This window comes from Pithys albifrons, chromosome 5, assembly GCF_047495875.1.
Source record: "Pithys albifrons albifrons isolate INPA30051 chromosome 5, PitAlb_v1, whole genome shotgun sequence".
Lineage (NCBI taxonomy): Eukaryota > Metazoa > Chordata > Aves > Passeriformes > Thamnophilidae > Pithys > Pithys albifrons.
In genome coordinates, this window is record NC_092462.1 from 56,684,746 (window position 1) to 56,710,849 (window position 26,104).

Here is a 26,104-nt window from a genome sequence, read left to right on the forward strand (position 1 = left end):
TTAAGATACACTTAATCAAATCAGTTTATTGATTCCAACTTTGTTATTCAACAAATCAGCGGAAAAAATCTGGAAGACCTCACAGAAAGGTTTGATAGCTAACAGATGATGCCAGCACAACATAGCAGTGACAATCTGTCACACATAGATAGGAGTTTGGATCTTGCACTGAAGCCTGAGCTGTTGAATCACAGAGGCTGGAAAACTGTCAAAGGCGTAGCACTGCCCTCCCAAAGAGGGTGTGGGGCACAGTGAAAGGACTCTTGGCATGGTTCTCAGGGAATATTTTGTCTCATGCAAGGACTGGCTCCAGCAAGTTCTGAAGGAAGCTTTGCTCAGGCCTTCTCTGCAGGGGAACATATTTTATGACATGGGGCCTTTGATGGGACTCTGGGTAGGAGTTCAGCAGACGCCTGAGATAGCTGTATACCTAACCAAAGATGAATGGGGAATGCGTGACTACATCTCAGGGTATGGAAAGAATAAACAGGAGCAACTAACATGAGAAAGAATATGGACAAAATTTCTGTGAAGAGAATAAATAAGGTAGAGATAGCAGAACTTCTGTATGATCCTACCTTTTTTTTAGAAAATGAGGAAAAAAATATATTGCAAGTTAAAGTATCTTTATTTTTTCAATTGTCAGTATCTGACCTGATATCCTCTAACCTGTAAGCTTGAAAAAGTAATTTCATATTAAAATAAAAAGAGATTTTACAACTCTGACATGAACATCACAAAACTCAGACCACAAATTACATTTACATCATTTATTATCACATGCATTTTAGACAGTGATTCATATTGTTTACTTCTCGATGTACAAGTAATAACCATTGCTGTTACAGTGAAATTCATTAGCATGCACTGCACACAATCGTGGGCAAAGTTATTGTTTTCAGTTAGAAAATTTTAAGGTAATGATTTTTAAATTGCTATTATACAGTTTTATTTTGGTTTTATGCAGACAGTGCATAGTTGATGTTTAGTTTCCCCAGCAAGACTGGAATGTGGTACCAGTATTGAAGCCTATCAAGTGACAGTAGCAAACAAGAAGATTTGAAGGAGAGGCATAACTTTCAGGGTTGAAAGATCAGCAAGTACAGCCTAGGATGAAAACCAAAAATGCTTGTTAAACTTGACATTTGAATCAAATTTCCTTAAAGCAAGTTAAGAAGTAAGAAAAAATTTAAAATACTGACTATAATACTGTCACTAATTAGATTCAGACCTGACTAGAAACGAATTATACTGGTTTATGTTTGTACTTTATTGAATTATTTTTCATTCCAACATTTCAAAGAAAAAGCATATGTTTACATATATAACCCAAGTAACTTTATTTCAGCCTTTAGCCTGACTTCAAATATACACGGCATCATGGGTGAACAAGGGGTCTAACATTTCAACTTGCTTCTAAAAATAATTAGGAATTAAGAATCCTTATCCTGTGGCTTGGCTAGTACTTGTGAAGTAAGTCCAATATAATGTCTCAAATAGTTAACGTCTTCTCATGAAATTACATTTAAAAAACCCCAAAGAAAGTGATCATAAACTCTCAAAGTTTGGAAAAAAATCCATCACCATAATTTTGAATAAAAAAACCAAAACCAAACCCCAACAAATTACTAGACATAAACAAGAATAATCATCTTAATGACTTCATTTTCATCATTTCCCATGAACACATGCACAATGAAATTTCAGATTCATACCAACAAAGTAATATTGCAAAATCTTTGTAATTTGTAGCATAGAAGCAACTCCATTAAAATGTGCTGAGGAAAAAGGTACAAACCTCTATAATATTTCAAAAACAATATACCCCACAAACACAGATTATATAACAGAAAAAAATATAATTGTAAAAAATAATTCTGTAGAGCTGCATTTTTGTACAAATATCCTTTATTTTCTTTTACTCCAGAAAAGCAGCATTATCTACTGCATATTCACAGTTTCCATACTTTTTATCTAAGGTAAGAATTTAGACTGAAAATTTGCACTATGTACCATGTGCCATGTGAAGCTTAAGTTACTCTTATTGGCAAAGCATCAGAAACTATTTCAATCTCCTCTAACTGAAACTTATCCTTACTTCAGCTGCAGCCAGTGATGTCACCTCCATCAGGTTGACTGCTCGGAAAGCAAACACAGCAGCTGCCAGGACTGAAAGAAAATGCCCAACATTTAGGGTCATGACCTGTTAATTAGTGGTTAGAATTAATCTTGATGTAAAATACCAACTTTCACTCCCTTAGATTAATCATTTTGATTCTGAAGAATAACATACAACAGGTGGTTGTGTTTGAGTTTCTTTGGCCACTCTTTTAAAAAGACAGAAGAAACACAACACTCCTTCCGAAAAGTCTGAGCAAAAATGCCTAACCTGAGTAGCTTTTAATTGAATGGGACAATTTGACTTATATGTTTAAGTGGAACCAGAACCTTTTCTCTTCTATTCACCTACTTCATATTTAATAACTGACCCTACTGAAGTTATATCTTCTTTAAAACCCTCATCTTAAATCTTCATAAATAAGAGGAGATTATTTAAGTACAAAACTTTCAACGTCTCTTAAAAGATGCCACTTCAAAGCAAGAAATATAGCAAAATCCAGGAGAGACTCAGTTGCTTTAAGTACTGAAACAGTAGTTGCCATATATAAGTAATATGAATTCTCTATTTTGTGAAAGGTGATGAACTCATTTACCAATACAACTGAAGCTGAGAGAACATCCTGTGTTCTGTTCAGAGACCAGTTAAGCATTTTTGAGTGTTACTATAAAAAAAAATTAGCTCACACATTTTTAGTTAGAAATGCAGTATTTATGCAAGTCTAGTTTTCTAGAAGTATATTCTTTGGCATGTATGTAATCTGCTGTTAGCATTCAAAGAGCTTTTTAATTCTTGTCAGAAAATACATTGAAGCTAACATGCATCTGTCTTACATTGACCTAGACTTAATATGTTTTGTAAAAATTATTCTATTACCAGCAAGAATTTCTAGAGAATTGTATCCCAGGATTCTGTCCCACAGAAGCAAGAGCTGATCTGTAGCTAAGTAACCAGAAAATGCTCGTACCATCCATTTAAATGAAATTCGTAGCCTGCAAACAAGGGATAAACAACAGTTATTGTATTTCTGCCTCCCATAATGATCAGGCAGATCCTCTATAAATTGAAAATATTTCATTACCCTTCTGCATTTCTCTTCCAGGAAGAATAGCCATTTTTTTCTTGCTGCATTAATAAACAATGTTTTAATTTGCAACAGCCATCATAAAGCTATTCAGCACCTCATTTGATAAAGTGATAATTCCATTATCATTCCGATCAAACAATCACATTAGAGTGATCCTCAGCTATTATCACCCTCAATGTTTCATCCTTTCTGCTATTTTAAGATGGATATCAATTATGACAGAGAGGTTTTCAGGTTCTATTGCTCTTAGTGCCCTGAGTTCACTATCCAGTGACAGCTTCTTGTTCTCTCTCCCCTTCTGGTACCTTTTGCTGTAACTAACACACCTCTGTGTCTCCTGTCCCCCACGAAATAAACCACTTAGTTCCATCAGACCTGATATGAATTACTGAAACTTATCTGAGTAGTGTACCACTTCTGAAGAACATGCTGAAGAAATGCATAAAGCATAGATACACAGACAAAGGACTCCTGCTGACTTTCAAGGAAAAATGGCACACTGATGTTTACACTTTTGAGTAATTCCCCACAGATTTTAAATTAAAGACTACAGAACAGCATTTTCAGAACAATGAATCTGCAACATTTGTAACAAGTTAGAAAGAAGTACTTACGGCTGAGCCCCAATTTCTCGGAGGTGATAAAACAGCTGGGGCAGATGGGTTTGTAGAAGAGTCTCAAAAAGCAAACACAATGATACAATGCCCTAAAGAAACAAGATCATATCCTGAATACTAACACTCATCCTGTTAAATCCGAGAAAACAATATCAATATGTAAGTATGCATGAGTTTTTAATTCAAGCAATAAAACACTATTTAGGATAGAATATTCAGCTCAAGTAAGAAAGGCACAAGCAGCTCTAATACCTTCAGCTACTAAAGCTTTGGTCCTAAAACTCTATGTATGTATTAGCAACATAACATGTTCTTGAGTTACTTATGGTGTTTGCATGTCAGGGCCTAAGTACTTAGTGTGTTATCATAACATGAAATACTTGAAATATTTCCACTTTGAAGAAATGAAACTCAGTAGCACTAAAAATAGGGAATGTGATAAAAAGTGTCTCTCACAGCCAAAACCAAACAGCAATGGGGATAACTACAAAAAAGTAATACATAAACACTTTTCAAAATTACCATGGAAATGAATAGACTCCTATTTGACCTGTTTCCCTGCAATTAATGATGGAAAGCATAGTGCACAGCCTTGAAATGGTATATCAAGGAAAGGATTTTCCTTCAACCAGGAAATGTTTTCAAAAAGCAATATAACTCTTCTGCATTTTTTGAAGGGAAAAAAGTAATATTTACTATGTTTTATTCTTCAGAAATAGAAGATAAGCCAATTTCTACAATTGTCTTACACTCAAGAGAGACAGTCCTGGTCATAAACATAACCAAAATATTTAAATTCATCGATTAGTGCAGGTGCTGTCACACCAAGATACCTTAGTTAAAAAAACACACATTACTTTGATATTATTGACATGGTATCTGTACAGATAAGACTATACTTTAATCCCTCTACCCCAGACAACACTTCATTGTGCACTTACATGTCATTAATGAAGGAGAGTATGTATTTAGTGACTCCTTGAACTGAGACACCTGTTACATTAAAAAACTTGACTCATAAAAGACCTCACACCCTCATAAAATGAGAACTTGCTATTAATAAGGTACATGATATTCTGTAGCAAAAACTCACACCGACACAGAAAACAAAAATATCCAAACTGGAATTACCTAATAATTTTCCCAAAGTTGCGTGAAATATTTTATTATATTTAAAAGAATACATTTCAATCACATAGAAAACCATTCTACTGTATATTATTCTTCCATAGCAAACAGCATATCAAGTGAGTGGGTTTAATTCCTAATGAACTTACAGAGGGATGAGAAGAGATGGAATGGAGTCTGAAGAAAAAACGCACATACATCTCACGGAATATCTGATACAATTTGGAAGGTTCATGGTACAGAAAACAAAGTGGAGCAACTGAAAGGATAAAAGAATTATAATTGACTCAACACTGTAAACTGCTAAAAGAGTTCAATGATTAAGTGCATGAAGTATGAGGAAAAAACAAGTAGTTTATACCAATAAAAAACCAATTATTGAGAAAGACTGTTATAGAATACTACTATCATTTAATGTAAAAAGTAAAGCAAGTATGATACATTCTAGTTAATAGTCATACATATTTTAAGAATCCAATAAGAACTGCTTACTACAGGCTTCTGAACCATATGAAATAGGCTTTAGGGAGAACTCTGGGGTGTAGGGCAACAGGATGTTGAACAGTGCAAGTTTTTGATTCAACTGTCTGTAACTTCCAGTGTCCCCTGAGGTTAGTGACCAGCTCCTTACTTCTCTTGTGAGACTGCTTAGAGATGGATGTAGTGAAAATGAAAATGTTGAAAAAACAGCTTTTGGTTGCCACAATAACATCACATAAATATGACAAATGGATAGAGTCCTGTTTATTTCTCACCAGAGCTGTAAACCATGGACATTTGGTAGTTTACTGTTTAGAAGTCTTTTAGTACACCTGACTTAAAATAAGAATTGGCTAGATTTGTAAAGCAGCAGCTCTCAAACTTTTGTCGTTTTGTGAAAGTCTAGCATACAGATAAATCTGTTAAATGTATATGCTGTACAAACATAACCAGCTCCCTTTAGACTGATACTCCATTCACTCAGTGCATTTTCCCAGACAGTTGTCCTTACATATTTTTGTGAACAGCCTTTTTATCTGTTCACTTATCATGCTGACAGCTCCATTTTACAGGTGCACTCATTTTGGAGGACAACTTACATTTTATCACCTACTCCATTCACCTTCCCTTCCAGTTTTATTTTCACAAGCTAAGAATATGGATACATTTCACTGCATACATATATATATATGCATATGACATAGATATGTGTACATTTATACATATATATGTGGATATATACATGTGTGAATTTATTTTCATATCTATATATCAGAAGGTGGCTTAATAAAGAAAATGGTCTGTATATGAGAGGCGGGGTGCTAAGGTAGGGTGAGATGTTCACAGAAACATATACTTACGTAGAGGTAAGAAAAGCAGAGGGTGTTACCAGTGTTTATGTTTTTAATGATTGAATTGGAGGGGAGAGACTTGGCAGCATGCATATGTACATGAAGGCCAGGAGGGTAACAGAATAGCCTCTGACAGCTGGCACCCCACATATGTGTGTATGCAAACAGGAAAAAGTGTATAGGATTTACATGAGGACCCAGATACGTCCTCATATAGCAGCACAGCATGGAATACAGAGAATGCTCTGCTTGGTCCCAGCACTGTATCCACAGCCTGGAGTTACACTGGAGTTACCATGTTTCTGCTGCCTGACTCTTCAGATTCCCTCCTTCTCACAACCAGCATATTCTGAGCCTTTGCAAAGAGGAAGGACAGGAGGAAGGAAAGAAAACACACACCCAAGTTTGGGAGACACTGTTCTCAAGGGCAGAGTCAAATCCAAACATTTTGAAAAGGGGTTCACCCAGATCAAGTGAAAGCCTCCTAGTGAGTCCATATGGAGGAGTTTTAACTGAAGTGTTCACCAGTTCAAAGACTTCAGATTCCTTACTCAGGTTCAAATTTGCATCTTATATTTAAACTGTGTGATTTTAATGATTGTGTGATCGTTAAACTTATTACTAGGAAAATATGGCTTTTTAAATAAAATCTTAAAACCTGCTTGCCATAAATACCTTTGATAAATCAAAAGAAAAAAAATGAAAAGTCAAGAAAACTAGTCTCACATTATTGGAGTTCATCTGCAGTAACTTCCTTGTAACATCTAAAACTCAAGGAGATTCTTCTGCTTTTTTCCTAAAAATCTTGTTGATTTTTGTGTTTTCCTCTGTGCAGTAAAGTAACAACCATTCTATTATGTAATGTTGTTTTAATACCTCTGGTAGGCAAATGGATATAGCAACAGACCTGTCGCATAACTCATGGTTTGAAGAACTCTCTTCACAGGTAACTATGTTTGCCCAAAAGTGAAACACAAGAAAAGAGCATTTTGTTGACAAACTCTATCCCTCTATTCACACACATTAAGATGCATAGCTTAGCTCAGCTATTAGCTCTCAAAGAAGGAACTTCTGCACAGTAGTGAGCTATAAGTCAATAGAAACACCCTGGAATTTTCAAAATTATACACAACAGTCTGTCCACAAAGAAACATAAAATCATATACATAAGTTTAAAAGTTGCAGAACAGTACATACAGCTTTAAACTGCAATATGATAAAAAGCAATCCCGAGGTCGTTTACCAGAGTCAGACTTACCATACATTGAAAAGCCATGAAAAGGAATTACACCTACAAAACAAAAATATTTCTTTTTTTGTTCTTTTATAATCCTTTTTATCCATGTAAAAAGAACTATTTCCCCCCCCCCCAAGTTGTTAACTGTATTCTGCCTACCATAGGAATAAATTATTGCCTTGTTATGGCCTCTGCATAGATCTCAATCTTGTTAAGTATTTTATCTCTTATTTCAGTACAACCAATTACATGCTCATACACAAGCTATAGTTCCTAGAAAGCCAAGTAAAGCTCAGTTTCCATGAAGTCGTTCTGTAAAAGCTTTGCTGATATCAGAACCTAATTTCAGATAAATGACAGCCTGTAAATGTCATTCAATGACCAGAATGGAGTAGGAAAAAAAGGAGGCCAAGACCTCCAGTAATTCATGTAGTACTCAGATAAAACATTTACAGTACTTGGCAGTTGCAGCACAACAGCTCTCTCCTCCTTTCCAGCTGCTTTTAGCTCCCATTCACTAGTTTTTATACAGGACTGGTAAGAGGAAGCTGCTTTGGCAAAAGGTAAGAACAATGCTTCATGGCGACAAAGCTGCAAGGATTCATGGAGGCAAACATGGAAGAAGGGGGAACAAAGTATGTGCGGCAACTGACTCCACTGACACACAAAGGACATAAAAGACAGGGCCAGGGACACAGATTTAATATTGATGACACAAGGCCTTGAAAGCAAGAGCAAAGACCTTGAACGTAAAACACAAATGCAGTGCAAGACCAGGAAAAGGATTCAACAGACAGCAATTGAAGTGGTCAAAGTAAGAAATGAAAAAAATAATTTTAATGATGGAAGTTACAGCAACAGCAATGATATTAACTGAAAATTACATAATTAGTTATGCCTGAATTTTTAATATGGACACATACTTTGAAAGAACAAGTCTTTAGGGTGTGGTTTGTTGAGTACTGAAAAGCTGTGAGGTCAGCCAAGCTCAGCATGTGTCATTCAGATCCTCTAAGTGGTGATACAAGACTGGAATACAAGCTGCTGCACCACAACTTATTCTCCTTCTCCTTCCCAGACAGCGACAAACGCTTTGTGTGACTGCTCACACCTGGCTGAATGTGGTTTTGGAGCAGCTTCAGTCCACCTCACTCCTTTAAATTACTGAATTTCACAGAATGACAGTAAAACATAACATGTAATAGAAAAAGAAGTTATCACATATTTGAGCAAAAAATCCTGTATCTTTACAATCTACCACTAGAGGAGGCAATAGTACAATTCATACCATTTGGAGGATAGAAAACAGCATATTCTTCCATTCCCAGTTTCCCTGTGAACCATCAAACCACAAAGAAAATGTGATTAAGCTGTTAAAAGGTGTAAAGATTTAAATTAAAAAAGTAGATTCTAAGTTACAATTACAAAAATCATAACTAGTTACATTGTCTAAAACAAGCAACCAATGCAATAGGACAGATACAGTGGCCGATATAAAACTGAAATGCAGCACCAATAAAGAAGGATGACAAAACAATACAAACAACAAAATAGAGGAGAAAAATTTCAGCAATGCTGTTCCATAGAGATTTTATTTGGGTGTGTCTCAGGAACTCTAAAGATGTTTGCTGCAGACCTTGAAGACAGAGAAGCTCTATAAGGGGATAAGGTTAAGGTCAGCCTGACCGAGGGACTGGAAAAGCATTTAAACAGATACAAGCACAGATAAAAAATATTCAAGGCTTCATTAGGCATGCAACAGAGAGGAAGATGGATGGTACAGGTCTAAAAGAACACACAAATATTTAAGTAATCTGTTAGATACAAAGGACTAAGTGAAGAAAATCGCTGCTTATATAGACTGACCACATAACTTTTTAATCTTACCTGCAAAATGAACATATTATATTAGTAAACCATACTTTAAGTATAGAATCTAATAATAAAAAATCCATGATTAAAAATTAACAACTTATTTAGAAATATAGAGGTGTTATATGCATAATTGTACATCAATTAAAGCCTGCAATAATTTTAGTTTTGAAATGAGAAAATTCAGCTAGAAAGTGTAATTACTTACATGAAAATTTATAGAATACTCAGAGATCCTTTAGATCTCTGTATATTCTGTTCACTCTACACAGAATTTAGCACAGGGAACTTTTGTCAGGTTCAATGGAATCTGGACTTTATTTTCCTGTAGCATGAATTGACTGAATTAAAATAAAAATTAACATGCAAAACTCTTGCCTATTACTCCAATTATAGAAATTAATTGTTTCATTAAACTAAAAAATATTTATTCCTTTTTCTTTCAATAGATTGCTTGCTGTGTAGTCAAGAGTTGTAATCTGGAGGGAGAGTATTTTTAGCAAGCACATCCCTTGGAAAATCAGCCAAAAATAGGACCTACAAGCCTTTTGGATTTACAGTGCACAGGTTTGGATATCAGCAACTTCATTCCCCAGATTTGTCTAGGGATAAATAGGATGTTAGCCAGAGCTGTGTTTCTGGGCTGCCATGGCTCTGTGTCTGAAGTGAGATCTGGGACCCCACTGCTGTTCTGCTCCCAGGTGAGCCATTTGTTCATCTCCAGAAGCAGGTAAAGAAAACTCCCTAATTCAGTTAAAGAGAGAGAAAACACTCAAAAACAATAAAGAAGGAATTAAAAAATTAGAAAACAAACATTACTTCTAGTGATATAGAAGGCAGCAACAGGAAAACTGACAGCAGAGGTCCTGCTCAAAAAATACTTGGGGATTTCATTTGGCTAAATAAACAGGCAAGGACCAAGGAAGAAAACAGGAATGTAGAAGGTAAAGGTACATGGAAAAAAAAAGTGATTGGATTACTCAAGAAGGAAGGCAAAATTAGGAACCTCTGGGTAAAGTCAAGGTAGGTGAGGCTCTAAGAAGCACAAAAACAGTGTCCAAAGGTATGGCATTAGAAATTGGCAGAGAATGCTGAACCAATAAATTTAAGATTGTTAAGAAAAATAATGAGAACCTAAGCTAAAGAACATCCAAAAATAAGCCAACACACTGAAGATGTCATGCTTTAAAAAAAAAACAGTTTTAAGTGGGTTCTACTCTTGCACACCTTTGAACAGAGCCCACAGTTCTCCAGCAACATGTTCTACTCCTGTCTACAAATACCTGCAAAACTCACTGCTTTGGGAAGACAACATTCTAAAACCACTTCCAGCTGCTAAATTTATTGAAGTTGCAGAGGACAACACTGTATATTAAAATTTCTAGCTCTAATGAAGACAGTCATCACCAAGATTTTACTACATTGTCATAGTTGTGTTTCATTTCTTTTGGTAAAACACTGCAGAATTATACACAGAAAACTGCAGTAGAACAGCATTGCAATCTGCCCTTTACGTGATCAGCTTCGAAAGTGTCCTAACAGTCTGTGCAGAAGTCAACTGGATACTCATAGCTTTATTAACATTCTTTTATCTTCAGTCTACTACGTGTAAGAACACAAAGCAAACTCACATCCTGTATAACAAGCCAACAAAAATCTACATGACCTTTTTTAAGACAACTGCTTTTACCTTGTACGTATGATTTGGGTGGGGTGGCACTACTGTAAGTAAAGTGCTCCAAGACAGATGTATCTCGGGAAAAACAGAGTAATACCTGTAGAAAAGACAGCATATGAAAGTCAGCTGACTTACTGCATCAACAAAGCAATGCCCTTTTTGGGACCGATTAGATGCTATTGAAGAGAGCAAATAAGCTCTTGATCAATTTAGTTTATTTTCCTGTTCAAATTTTCAGGGTCTTTGAACTTGCCACAATTTTACCTTCACATTCATTTCTTGTCTGTTAAATACCCATATTCTCCAACCCCTTTCCTTCCCTCTTGGCAAGTGTTTATCCCCTTCTGTCACAACATTAGTGACTGTCCATGCTGCTTCGATGTCTTGAGTGTTTTTCTGTTCAGTTACTATGACCTGAGGAAGTCCTAGTAAGTGAATAAGTAAATGAAACATTTACGTTTTTAGATGTGTGCAGTTCCAGAAGGCTGATGCTTACATTTGTTTTCAGTCCCAGGATCTTTACAAAATGCTTGCATGAAATTTAGCTCTTACAAAGAGTACAGAAAATAATGTTCACCTTGTATTCCAAAGTTCTGAAATGCACATTGTACGCTGTAAAGTATATTTGTGGGTTTTATTATTCACATAAATGAAAAATCCAGTATTTATAGCAAATGAGTATAAAACAAAATAGTAAAAGCATTCATAGAAAAAAAACACAGTAAGGAATCTCATCCTATCTGGAGTTTTAAAAACTATAATAATTGTATTTTAAAACCTTCATGTTTTCATGCAACCAAAAAGTGCACTATGAAAAATGCACACGAGAGGGCAGACATAAGGCTTTCAACCTGCTGCTGACTTTTGCTCACCTGAATCCCTCAGCTCTCACAGGTTGGTTTGTTTCAACTGTAGTCAAGGTCTAAAAGGTTGAATGTTTTGAAATAGTCTTTCACTACTTAATCTACTGAGAATAAAAATGAATGGATTTTTCCTTCCCACTAATTAGTGAAAAAGTCTTCCAGATATCAGCATTTGTCAAAAGGAAACCTGCAAAATTAAACATCTGAGCATTACTGCCTTTCCAATTTTTTTTAAGGAAAGCAAGTCACATTTTGAGACTTTTTTCTTTTCCTTTTTTGAACCTCAAAACTATTTCTCAGATACAAATATCTTATAAAAAATAAACAGTTTCTTTATCTCAAACAGTTTAAGCTAAATATTATTTTTGTGCAATGCACAATCATTTTCACAGCTGCCAAAATATCACTGACAATAACAATACACAGGCAAATTTAATTCTCTGTGTATGTTAACTGAGGTGAAAGAATAAGAAACCAATCTGAAAAGGCCATAAATTATATTCTCTCACAGGGGAAAGAATGTAACCTTAATCTAAGACCCCCTTTTTTAGGAATAGAGTGTTCAGTACCAGTATCTGGAAGTCTTTAAATTCAGACTATGCATCTTTATAAGAGTAGACTCTCGCTCACACATAAGTTATGCCTATACCTAAAACCTGCTGGGTGAGGTTCTTTGCATGCATTCATTATGCAGGATGTAAGACGAAGGTATTCAAATTGAACCTCTGCCCTGAAATATGGAATTTACAAATTTATTAATACATGTGTTATTTCTGTCATTAACAAAATGATAGTGCTAAAGAAAACAATACACAAACCCTGTTTAAAGTACAGAAATATTTGGCAAACTACTGGATATTTATAATAAAACTGAAAAGAAAACTGAGGGAAAGAAACAAAAGCAAAGCCAAAGCTTTTATCAAAAAGAAATTAGTTTATAAAAAGTAACTGTACTTTATTTCGATATTTATAAAGAAGTAATAAAAACACGTAAACTTTGGAGTAAAGAAAGCAAAGATATTAAAGGAAATAAATTACATCATTTCAGTGTCCTTCCTGAAAAGGACTGCATGCTGCTAAAGAGGTACCTATAACCCAAGGAAATATCCTCATCATTATTTTAAGACCAAATTTTCTTGTTTTCATGGATGCTTAAGCAACAGACGTTTGAGACACAGTGCTCATTGATTTGGAAAACTTAAGAGGCAGTAACTAGTCACAGAAAAAAAACCCCACAAAACCAGTGCAAAATGTATCTGATTTAAACTAACATTTTCATTACCTATTTTATTTAGCCAATATTTAATTCCAGTTATCATTTTAAATCAATAAATAATATCCCGTATCAGAATGACTCATGCTTCACAATCTTTCCAGGGGCTATAGAACAAAATAATTTGGCAGCAAAGCATTTGCAAATTAAGTCGGAAGATGAAATTATCAAGGAAAATGCATAGCTTTCTACTAGAGAAGAGGCTGAAGAAAACCATGAAGTAGTAAACAAAACTAGAGCAACAAATAATTACAAGTTTGAGATATTCTTTGTCTGAAAGCTTTGCAGTAAAACTAGCCACAAAATTTTTCAAAGATTTTTGGTGACTCTCCTTCAAATTACTGAAGACAGTTTAGCCTTTTTTACGCTTTTCATTCTGTAGTCATTCTTTTAGTTAATACAGTTATTTAAAAAATGAAAACATTCAACTGTGCTATTTATTTAGAATGACAAACAAAATCTATTTCTGATGGCCTTAAAAGAAAAGACTATATGGTATATCAGATCATAGTCCATCATAGCTTATAATTCTGTGTCCACTGGAACTGTCAGTTAATGGCTAATTAATATGCCTTAATAGTCTATGTAACAAATGAACCAGAAATAAGATTTTCACATCCCATAATGAAGACACAGAGTTACAATAATGATCATATTGACCCTTAAATCAAGAAAAACTCCTACACATAAATTCTAGTGAACTCAATGCTTGAGTCATCATTATGCAGCCAGTTTTCAAATTTTAATTCAGGAACAGATTTGAATACAGATCTTAATATTGTAACTATTTTTAAGTAAAAAGGGTCTAATTGCACAAGGTTTTAAGTATTAATGTTTAAATGCCCACATGCTAAATTATATGTAGACGTGATAGAATAGTGTGCTTAAATAGTAGCTCATATTTTTATATCTATACAGAATAAGCAGCTTTAAGAACAGTTTCTTGACTAGTTAAATTACTAGCAGTTTTACATGTACAAATCAAAGAAGAAATTATTAATTTCACGTAGCTTTAAACCAAAAAATTAAGCAAATCTAACCTAATGGATGAGACTAATGAAATGAAAAGCACTGTGGGAATGTTAAGTTTGCTGCATGACATCTATGGTGACACTGCAATCAACAACATATTAAGAAATTCATAGAGGTAATCTCCTATTTAAAGGCATTTGACAGGCAAAACCAAAGATAATTCTTTATAAATTAGTTGGGTACCCCATTACTAGAAGCAGCTTTAGAATGGGAGTAATCCTAAAAGTAACCATACATATTGAATCTTATTTAGAATCAATGTCTTTAAATTAAAAATATGTCAATACAAAATCTTTTATACTTATTGCAGTGGGTCACTTTAAAGCATTTTTTTAATGTGAAACCCTGAATATACTTCTCAAGTCTTACTTTCTCTGTGTGCCACAGCTTTTAATTGTTCTTTCTATTGCAAAGCTGGAAAGGGGAAAAATATGGCTGACTTCGTATTTTCCTGCTCACTGCACTGGTAAGACATTTTGTAGGGTCCTTCACTGTAGTTCTGCCTCATCTATTCAAGAGTACAAGTTTGTTATTCATAAGGGAAAGTACATGGAATGCACTAAACAGGCGCATCTGTCCGTCTGTGCTCGGCCAGGACAAAGGCAGTCCTTACTCCAGAGATGACACAACCCCACAGGAGTACACTTCCTAGCTTTGCTAACCAAAAAAGAGTTACATACCTGATATAAATAATCTTCAAATACAAAATAGTAGTCATCATTGCTTGCTGTCAGCTTTACATCCTGCAAAAAAAAACAACAAACAACCAGCAGTTTGAAGCCAAAATACCTCTCTTTAGACTCCTGGGGAGGCTAAACTTTACACAGTGGAAGAAGACAGTTTCACCACTGAATCATGAAAGAACTGTAGTTTATGTTCCATATTTTAAAATTAAAAAATACTTTATTAACAAGATGATGAAGTATTCAGAGTAAAAACCTGAAATAGAAGCTATCATACCCTATTCATTCTTTCTCCCTAAACCAGTTCCTCCCTCAAATGAAGGTACCATTTTTTTGTAGCTTAAGAGTTCAACTCAAATGTCTTCCACAAGAGACAATTCAGGCAAAAGGATTGAGTTCACAATAATAAGTTCATACTAATTATTCTTACTCTCCTTAAAACCAAACTATTTAACATTTTCCTTGTTAAAAGAACCCAAAAAAGATACCAGTGGATAAGTATACAAATTACTTAATCACTGTTTGGGGAACTACTTACTTTATATATCAGGCTGTCCACTAAAAGGTCGTGCTGAATCACATTTGACTTAAGCTGTTCGTAATACAAGATATCCTAAAATTAAAAATATTACCATCATCAGTCTGAGACATGACTTTAATTCATATTTAAACCAACAAATTCAATTTTCATCAATTGAAAACAAAGCAGCAAGGATTCAACTGAAAAAAATCACTTCATATTTATGAAGTATTATTCTATCACGGTTTATTCTAGTTTAAGCCCTAAGAATTGAGACTTCACCCAAATTCACAGAACATTTTGCATTGGAAGGGACCCACAAGGATCATCAAGTCCAGTTCTTAAGTGAATGGTCCATGTGGGCATTGAACCCACAACCTTAGTGCTATTAGCACGAGGATCTCACCAACCGAGCTAATCTCAGGATCTTGAGACATTTTAAAATGAGCTCCCCTTTAGATAACTAAAAAATAAGAATGAAGGGACTAGTTCAAACCAAAGATCCATTTCTTCCAACCTTTGGTTCTCTCTACACTTCAAACCTTCTCAATGCTCAAAACCATTAGGTTTCATTTCTTTGTTACCCTTTATTTTCATGCACTTCTTCACCAACAGGTTCTGCCTTTGAGCATTAGGGAGGTTCTGCAAATATTTGACATTAAACTAATACAAACCTCTGAACAGCCTAAATTTGTGCAACAATGAAATCATAATTATTTTTAACAATCTTGTAAAGAGTACAAAGAACTCAGACTTTTTTTAAACTCCAATTACTTCCTGAATGTCTATAGAACAGACACAAGGATGAAACGATGGGGAAGAATCAGAACACTTCTCTGCGTTTACTTATTGTATTCCTTTCTTCTTAGAAAGAACTTGCAAAGGAAAAAAAGGAATTAAATATTGCACTATCGTCATGTAACTCCCAAATCCCTCAATGCTGCTATGGCTACAATTGAGTAACAGTTTCTGAGGGATTTGAACTAGTTGATAAATTAAATAAGCTGCCTCAGAGCTCCTTCCCACTTCACAAAACTATTTTGTTTTCAAGGTGTCTATATGGACACCACACAAATATTTGTATACTCCAAGTTTAACATGTTTACTGCTTATTTCTTTGACAAATGGACAAGTCTGGAGTAAGGATTTAAAGAACAAAGGAATTAAGATGAAATTTTGAGAGGGAGAGAAGGGGAAAAATGAAGTCTAGGTAACATTTCAACTGTTTTTTATATTAATCCAAAACTGAGAAGCACTGAATAGTATACACTTAGAAACTATTAGAATTAATATATTATTAAACTGTTATGTTGAAATGAGGACAAAAGATGTATTTTTTAAGTACTGATGACTACCACAGGGAATATATTTAAAATTTTCTTTTGAGAAATAAAAAGGGGAGGTATAAATATTACACTATTTCTTTAGGAAGGATCATACATATTTACTAAATGTAAATTATTTGCAGTATGAACATAACATTGTGTTCTTCAAAGTTACAGAGAACTACTCTAATATTCAAGTCAGAGCTTTAACGTATCAATACTGTAGCTTAATCCAGTGTAACTCTGCCAGAGGAATAATGTCCAAAGGCTTCTTTGCCATCTCAAATGACTGTCTATATTAAAACACAAGAAGGTAATTAAAAAACAAACAAGCAAATAAACCAAAACAACACCCAAAACCCACGCCCAGGGTGATGGAACTAGATGACCTTTAAGGTCCCTTCCAATCCAAACCATTCTATGATTCCAAGAAAACCAGGACAAGCTATTCCCCTGAACTGGAACTCATGCAAAAATGTTTGAGAAATACATCAGAACTTCTTGAAAAGGGACTTACAAAGCAAACACAATCATAACCATTATGGGAATAAAGGGTTTAGCTCTTTACTTGCTATTCATTTTCTCTTAAATTGTGATTGTTGTCATGCAAAATGAAGTTTGGTTTGGGAATCACACCAGGTTTTCAGCCACAACTTGGCTACAAGAGGATCTTCCCCGTGCCTTTTAGTAAGACCAGAGGCTTGTGATTGATGCTGTATTAATGAATTTATTCCTTAGATCTAAATCATAAACAAGACTGGTCACAGATTTAGGACACAAGACTCTCCTGTAATCAAGTCTCTCACACACGGAGGAATATGTTAAAAGCTTCACTCAGGCTTCAAAAAAGATTCAAATCTCCTTTCACTATTTATTGGTTGCAATTCTTTCTCCAGATGAGACAACTCACTACTAACAAGTTTTGTAAGTGTCCAAAAACATGCTACATTTCTTACGTTATTTAAAATGTTTTCCCTTATAAAACCAAAATCTTACCACTTCATCCAATTCAACATTTCTTCTTTGTCTGCCAAATCTTCATGTAACCTTGGTTTGTAAACCTTTTTGCTTTTAAAAATGTATTACATTTTTATAGACTGCAGCTTTTCTCAAAATTATATATTTTTTCAAACCACACCTCAAAATCTTTCCAAATTGGAACAAAGTACACTTCAGGATTGCAGTGATCAGCCCTCTTGACCTTACAAAACCACATCCCAAAATTTCACCCCACCACTAATACTGTACCCACTTGAGAGCTTAAGCAAGCTCTGAAAGTAGCAGATGGGCAAGAGAGAACAGTATCTCTCAACAGAACCCAGCAAAGCTACTTTAAGCAGAATCTGGTGATTCACCTTTGAAATTAATGTTTGGGTTACTCAGCAGCCTCTGTGTAGGCACAGCCCACCTGTGTGGAGTCATGGAATCCCTGGTGCTGGAGCTGCATCCTCACTGCTGAACTGTAGGCAGCTCATGACTCATTTCATTACCCTCAGCCCTGTGGCTGCACCATCTATACTTGCCTCTCAAATCTAATGGAAAAAATGAGTGGGTGAAGCACAGAACTAGAAATATGAAGAAAGATTGACACTGGGGAGACTATAAAGGAGACACTGAGATTTATGGGAATTGGATGATGTCTAAAAAATGGCAACCAGAATTAATTAGGACAGCTGTAGATTTTGAAACAGCAGCATGAGAAACAAAACAAAATCCTAATGAGATTACATAAAGAGAAAATAGATAGAAGAGTTAAAGGAAGTCCCTCCTGGTAAATCCTTGAAGAGGGTCCAAAAGTTTTTCTCCTTTTACCAGAGACCTGTGAAACCAACTTGTGAAGTGCATCCTTCTCCAGTCAAAAATGGTGACAGTTCTGGATTCTCTGCTGTTTGGTTGGAGACCTCTGACTACTGATCCTAATCTAAAACCCACATCTGATAAGGCACAAATATACATAATGTTCCATCTCCTATTTATTAAGTTTTTAAACCTCAGAAACTACATTCAGTAAAAGTTGTATAAAAGTAAAACTTTACTATTTTTTGCATGCTAGAATTTTCAGATGATTTTCAACCTATTAACTCAAAAAAATTATAGGGGAAAACAAAAGGTCCATCAGATAATGAGCAAATTTTTTTCTAAGCATTCTTTCAACAGCATGCAATGAATAAACAATCATGTAATACTCCACACGGGAAGAAAAAAACTTAAATAGATTCTCAGTGTGTTCCCTCTATTTTGTGCAATGAGACAGAGATCCCACAGCAAATAATTGTGTGATTCAAGATCATATGATAAAAATATATATACAGCAAATTGGATTGTTTGCACAGACAATATTAACTGTAACACTGTGCACCTTTCAAATGTTTGTCTTTGCAACCTTAAAAATGCTCTTTAACACAGTTCCTCTAAAATGTACCATTACAGATGAAAACTAATATACAATTCATTGTCACACAATGTGTTTACACATTTCCAAATAATCCTGCATAGAGAGCTCCCAGTTTACCATTTTTATGATTATGATGCTAGATTGCTACTATCACCCCTTGCTTGGCTGTATATTGGCTTTATACAGAGGCTCAGCTTTACTGAATAAAATTTCCCAAACCACAAAATTGGATGCTGGCACACACAGTGCTGCCCTCAAAAAGCTTTACATTAAAGAAAGGAAATTCACAGTTCATGTGAGTTAAGAGATTTATACAGCTATAAATGTAATACAGCTAAAACTCCAAATCAGAAATATTACAGGCAAGAAATGACTGCAACCACAGAATTCAACTTCAGCAGAGAAACTATTCTCAAGAGATAAAGAAGTGTTTGATATGAAAATCAGCATATTATACACATATTAAGTACATATTAAAATGAACTATAAACTAGAGTTAAACTTTAAAAGGACCTAGCAGTCTGGCTCACAGATACATTAATAGGCAGAGATAACTAGTTCCTCTTTAAAAAAGATAACCAAATTGTCCATGCGTATTTCAGAAAATGTATTTCATAAAAACTTATGCTCTACATGAACATAAGATGAAAAATGTATCATTTTTCTGTTTTCTGATTATTATCTTGTCTTTCACTAACCAAAACAGAACACCTAGCTTTTTTACTCAATTATTTAATTTTTCTCATTAAGTTAAAAATGCTTTTAAAACATAAAGCATTTGACAGAATATAAGAAGATGCTATGTAAACAACAACAGTAATTTCACACCTGTAATGTTTTTGCCCTCAAAAAGATAAGTGCTTCTAAAATTCAAACTATCACAGTTTAAATCTGGTATTAACCCTCTTAAATAAGACATAATATTTCACTATTATTTCAACAGCTCCTTCTTCTACAAATAATTGAGTGTTTTATTTAGTAGAAACAAAAGCCTATTTTATTTTTTCAAAAAGGAATAAACTAAGTTATTCTAATACCAGTCCAAATAACTTCAAGTCCTTAGGTAAGCTGTCACTAGATAAGATTTACATTTGTTTCTAAGGGCAAGATCTTATGATTGCACTATGTAGTTACCAATAAAAGCCCCAGTACCACAAGAAAATGACTACTCCCCCAAAGGACATGAGATACTATAAAATTCTCACATTTATCTGCAAATTTATATGTATGCGTGTTATTTTTTACTGACGAAATAAAGGCCTGGCATCAAAGTTTTCCTAGTTCTGCAAGCATTTTAAATAGAGATTTAACTTTTTAAGATATATTAGATGACTATGGCATGGCTTCAGACACTGCAAAAGATTTCATTGTTGAGGACTTGCATCAACTACAAAAACTGCTGCTGTACAAGGGAGTATGAAAACAATCCACATCTTACTAGCTCCTATTTAAGTGTTTTTGATTGTACACATACAGAGTATATGCAGTAATATATAAAGCAATTTACAGGATATGTACATGCATATGATGACAGGTTCAAACAACCAGGAAACAACATACAATACATCTTTTTATAAAACTCAGAGGTTCAGTCTTCTTTCCAGGACTTTTTCTTGCTCCCTTCTGAAAAAGTCAGCATCATATAAGAAAACCTCACAAGCTAGCCAGCTCAAATGACTAATTTGTTCTACAGTATTTTGCTCATTTATCTATCAAAAAATTAGAAAGAAGCCTAAAAGACGTCACAACAGCATAGAGTATTTTTACATCATAAAATGTTTATCAATTTCTGTGACAACTCAGTAGAGCATTTCTATTTTGGAAAAAGATCACTAGAAGATATGTGCTTGCACTTTTGTGTTTTCACCTAATTTTCATGTTTTATTCTCACTTTGTTCCTTACCTCTGGCTGATTAGAAATATTAAGAATGAGGGCCCACAGAGCAGCTCGGAGTGCTGTTGGACATCCCTGACGAACATATTGCTGAGCTGCAGCACTATCTTGCTCTGCTAAAACTGTAAAAAACAAAGCAGGGAAAGAATTGGTGTAGTCCAAGATTTCTTTCAAATACCTTAATATTTAACTTTATAAACTGGTTTACCATGCTGTAAGCATTAGCCAATGGGAAAACACTGAAAAGGTGCGTTTTCCACAATGCAGTTCAGCAGTCCTTTGGAAAACAAGGCCACCGGTATTAATAAGCAAGGCTGTCCTACCTTCTGTCATGAGACAGCATTCAGTATATTATATCCATGACTGCATCAAGGTTGGTTGCAGCTTGTAGGCATCATGCAGAACAAGCAGCCGTATACAGCCACAAAACACTCCTGTTTAACTATGAGTGTTATCTCGGTTCAAATAGGAGATTGCCACTGGTTCTGGCTTTTTTGTGTGTCTCCCTTGTTTTCATGTAAACCATACAACTATCTTCACAGATAACTGTGGGTAAGAACTTTCCATTTCAGAGCATGTACCGTCCTTCTCTCATTATTGGTATGTGTACTCTGGAGGACAAATATCAAGATTTTGGTTTTCCTTCAAAGTGACATAAAACAAATACTCTAGTGTTGACAGGTTTGCTTAGATGGGTCATTGTTGTGGTGCTTTAGGCTACTCTGTCACAAGGGTCTCATGCTGAATACAGTACTGTATGTACCATAGGACAGATTGGCTGATTCCTTACTTAAGGCTATCAACTTGAAAGATATACATCTTTAGCCATCATAATCTGGCAGAAGTGTTTCCCTTCAAGGTTATGTGATTAGCTATACTCTCATACCCAAAGTGTCTTTTACAACCGAGAGTTGGGAGAAATTTCTGTGTTGTTATCTAGACATCAGATAGGTGTTGTACTGATAGTCAGAAGTTTCCAAATCCATATCCTCTGATTTTTCTGAAGTCTCTATGAAACAAGTTGCTTTTCTGTATCTCACTAAATTCAGTATTCACAATATCTGCCCTGACACGACTTAGAAGGATGAGGTTTGGAATTAAAAATCTATCCAATTGATTCCTGTCTCCTCTTAAATACTGAATAGACCAGTTTGGCAGTTTTCTGTTTAACCTGCAGAGCTCTAACACAGACATTTTGTGATCCTTTGTTTCTAAACGAAGAGGGCAAAAAGAAAAACACTCCTACACTCTCTGCAAAACTTTAGAAAGACTGTGATTCAAGTTCAGTGTCCATGAGTGCTTACATTGTCCACGAGACAAAATATTAAAAATCAGTTTTGCTATATACAAGATGGGTTTTACTAAATACAACCAAGAAAAAATCCTCAGACTTGGCAATACATCTAATATAAAAGCAAAATCAATACATCAGTGGCGACCAATGTCATAACTAACACAAAGAGTGTGCAACAAGACTTGCCCTGAATAAACTGGGATTTCAGTTTATGGTCAACACTCAACTTACATTTTTACAAATTATTAAATCCTTGCATATAGGAAAAGCTAAGGCATTCTCTGTAACAGAGGCTGCTCTACATAGACAAGAGAAGAGGGAAAAGAACTACAATATGGAGTTGAATGAATGGCTCAGGGAGTCCAGACAGGTAATTTATTTGAAAGAATGGGAGAAGAACAGAGAGGTGGATAGTACTTAATGAGTTGGCCTTGGATCACAAAACTTACAATAAGGGGGAGGAACATGACCACAAAAGAAGAAATAAGAAAGAAAGGTCACTGTTTTGTTACTGCAAAAAATAAAAGAGGGAAGAGAGCACCTTTGAGACAGTATCCATTTTATTTTCCCTTTGATGGTGCTTATGTTTAGCGGGATTCACACAAGAGCTTAAGAAGCAAATATTGATGGATTTCAACTATTTCTTGTATGTTTCTTCTACAGGCAAATTTAAGCTTTTAAATGATTATTTCTTTTACCTTTCTCCTTTTTTTTGTAGGTTATTTCTTAACTAGAAAAACAACCCTAGAACTTCTTCAGAAAAAGCAGTATGCAGAGAGAAATGAGTGATTTTTCCATAGTGGTAAAGTATTGCAATACTCGGCAATTGCAAACAATCATTAAAAAGATTCTGTTCTGACGCACAGACCTAAATCCCATTACATTGATGAGAACTTTGTGTGCAGAGATGGGAGTCCACAGTATTTGAATTTTAACATGAAATTCAGTAGAGACATAAGTCAAATTATCACCAAAAAGCTATGCCTCTGTGCTTCCCATTTCATTTTTAATGAAATATCGGTGGAGTTATTTATCTGGTAGCTCCTGGTGGACTGCAAATGTTTGCTTTTCTGTCTCTGCCTAAATGACAACATTATTAGTGACTGTCTTTATCTAAATTACACTGGTATTACTGACAATGTTTTGTGTTCATCTGCCTAAATTCTTAAAATTCTAAGAGGTGTATGTAAATTAAGATAGAAATTTACCTAATATGTTCCTAACTACTTGGAGTTTACTACAGATAAAAACAGATCCATACCTTTCTGTCCAACACGTACATGGTCATTTTCAAAGAACTCTAGAAAATAAAGATACAGAAAAGAATGGCAAAAAAAAAAAGGTACTCCAGCAGGTAATGTATTTTATGTTTTTATTACTCATCATTACATTCAGCTACTGCTAACATCACTAAAAATTAACCCGCATCAGCATCAAAGTTCTTTTTTAAAAACTAAGAGGAAATAAAACTGCAGAATTTCTTCTTATCTGAAGGACCAATGTTGAAGCAGCACTATCTACATGAAGCCAGATTTTCAATGAGGTAAGTTTCCATTTAAAAAGAATACTGATAATAATATTGGTACTACAGTGATTTCCATTTTTATATGGAAAGACAGTTTTAAAACTTCTTTCTACAGGAATAGATGAATACATGGAAAACCAATAGAGATTATGCACTGTTTAAACTACTGGATATGAATATATGGATATGTCCTGTAATATTTTCTTAAAAGTAGTTATTTAAAATACATTTATCTGTATATATATATGCCTATCTGTTAGCTGGCTTAACATTTATTGATATTTTCTGTATTTTTGGAAACAGTCAGTGTGGTTCTCTAAATCCTGAAGTGTTCCAGCATACTGAAATTAATGTATTTTCACCTTAAGGTGATGACTTTAAATCTTCTCCAAATCTGACTTCATATAAGTCATGTTTTCTATTATTGCTGTATTTTACTAAGAAAATCATTACAATCATAGTTACAGAACAAATATTTATGGTTTATTATGCAAAAAATACACAAATTACTTGATAATTGCAAAGTATTCTACTCATTAGTGTTCTATTTAAAAGACTGAAGCACAGCATTAGCTTACCAGGAGGCACTTGTGCTGAATCATCAATACCCAGCTGTCCTATATTTAAGCCTAGTTCACTGAAGTCTTCTTTCTGAAAAGAAACAAAACCACAGAAAAGTAAATAACAACGTTTAATTCTCTAAATCACTAGAGATTTCCTCTGAAAGGCTTAATGTGAATATTTTCGAAACCAACTAATTTTTTTAAGTGCATATGAAATACAGGCTCAGGTTTTAGAAGAGAAGAATGTCACACCAATTCTTACTCTAGTTTTAATCACAGGCCCTGGTTGGCATGTCAACTATGACCCATATCTGGATGTAGTAAAGTGGTGAATGAAAGATCAGGTTAAGGATCTCTAATTCCCAGCTCTTTTCCAACCCAAGTGAAAGTTTTCTACTAGCAAAAAATTCCCAAGAGCCTCATCACTGAAGCATTACGAAGAACTTCCCTATTTTGTAATTATAATACACTAGTACTCAAGCATATAATTTCATTTAGAACTTGACAATAAAGTGATTTAAAGTTATTTTAAGAAGAAAATCTGAAGCTAACTCTTTGTCAGTTTACTGATCTTGCACAGGATCAAATAAAACTTCAGAATTAAGATAAGCGACATGTTTAGAGTTTCTTGTACAGAAAAAAATGAGTAAGGGAATAACATGCACAGAAGTGTATTTTTGGCACAAAATCAAAACTGTGTGGCATAAAATCAAAACTTCCCTTCTGGCAGATAATTTAATGTTTATGTTTTATTTTTCATTAAAACTGTCTTTTCATAAAACTGTTTTTATGGTCTGTATTTTAACTACATATTTAGATTGCTTTTCAGTTTCAAAAGGAGAAACTTATACTAATATTCTTTCTTATTCTTTATAATTTTTTTCATTAGCAAGGCAAAATAACTCTTACAGAAACCTGTTATAAGAAAAAAATGTACTTACCAATTCTGAAATATCTTTAACATTTAAAGGAACTTGAATTAGCCCCAGATGATTTCTGAAACTAGGCTGTTCTCCATTTTCATAATTTGGGTTTCGAAGATTCATCAGCACCTTAAAAATGGTAGCTCTGTCATTCCTTGAACTTACATTCAGAACTCTTTTTAACATCATCAGTATTAGACAGTAAATTCAGCATGAACTCATTTCCCCTGACTTCTCTATATAGACCCAATTATTAAATTATATCTCCGTATTTTCAAAATCAAAAAAGAGTCAAACATTCAAGGAAGGAAACATATTCTGCTTTAAAAAGTAAGCTCAAAATAAGAAATAAAAAAGCAGAAATTATTTTTTATTTACAGGATTAAGTGCTGACTACAAAGTAGTATCTTGACTAAAATCTACTTCCTCATCAAAGCTATTCAAACATCATCAGAATATTTCTGATTGTTACAATATCCAGGATATTCTTCAATATTGGATTTCTCTGAAATAATTTTTATCCATATTCTTACACTGGCATCTTATGGAGCTGCCAATCAAAGTACTACATAACTTGCTATTCTAATAATTTCTTACTAATATCTCAATATCTTCTTTCATTTAAGAATAAAAATAATTACAGAATTGAAAACCTAAAGCAAGTATAAAATTTAAAGGACAAGGAGTCATGTCAAGATAAGCAACTGTGATCTACAAAGGAATTTACAGTCTTTTCCATGCTGTT

General features: G+C 34.4%; 1 protein-coding gene across 2 annotated transcripts in view; it reads right to left on the reverse strand.

Annotated features, from left to right (window-relative positions):
• Positions 1 to 593: 593 nt before the first annotated feature.
• TBC1D19 (TBC1 domain family member 19) overlaps positions 594 to 26,104 on the reverse strand; it is a 44,838-nt gene continuing 19,327 nt past the window's right edge. The window contains exons 8-21 of one of the 2 annotated variants that reach the window (XM_071556675.1): positions 25,378 to 25,488; positions 24,452 to 24,524; positions 23,610 to 23,648; positions 21,064 to 21,176; positions 15,459 to 15,533; positions 14,918 to 14,980; positions 11,082 to 11,166; positions 8,808 to 8,852; positions 7,541 to 7,573; positions 5,101 to 5,210; positions 3,821 to 3,912; positions 2,996 to 3,111; positions 2,099 to 2,169; positions 594 to 1,107 (exon numbers count right to left, since the gene is read on the reverse strand). In XM_071556675.1, coding sequence (XP_071412776.1) covers positions 1,033 to 1,107; positions 2,099 to 2,169; positions 2,996 to 3,111; positions 3,821 to 3,912; positions 5,101 to 5,210; positions 7,541 to 7,573; positions 8,808 to 8,852; positions 11,082 to 11,166; positions 14,918 to 14,980; positions 15,459 to 15,533; positions 21,064 to 21,176; positions 23,610 to 23,648; positions 24,452 to 24,524; positions 25,378 to 25,488 — 1,101 coding nt within the window. In that variant the 3' untranslated portion in view covers positions 594 to 1,032. The remainder of the gene's footprint in view (positions 1,108 to 2,098; positions 2,170 to 2,995; positions 3,112 to 3,820; positions 3,913 to 5,100; positions 5,211 to 7,540; positions 7,574 to 8,807; positions 8,853 to 11,081; positions 11,167 to 14,917; positions 14,981 to 15,458; positions 15,534 to 21,063; positions 21,177 to 23,609; positions 23,649 to 24,451; positions 24,525 to 25,377; positions 25,489 to 26,104) is intronic. The other variant, XM_071556676.1, reaches the window with a different exon arrangement.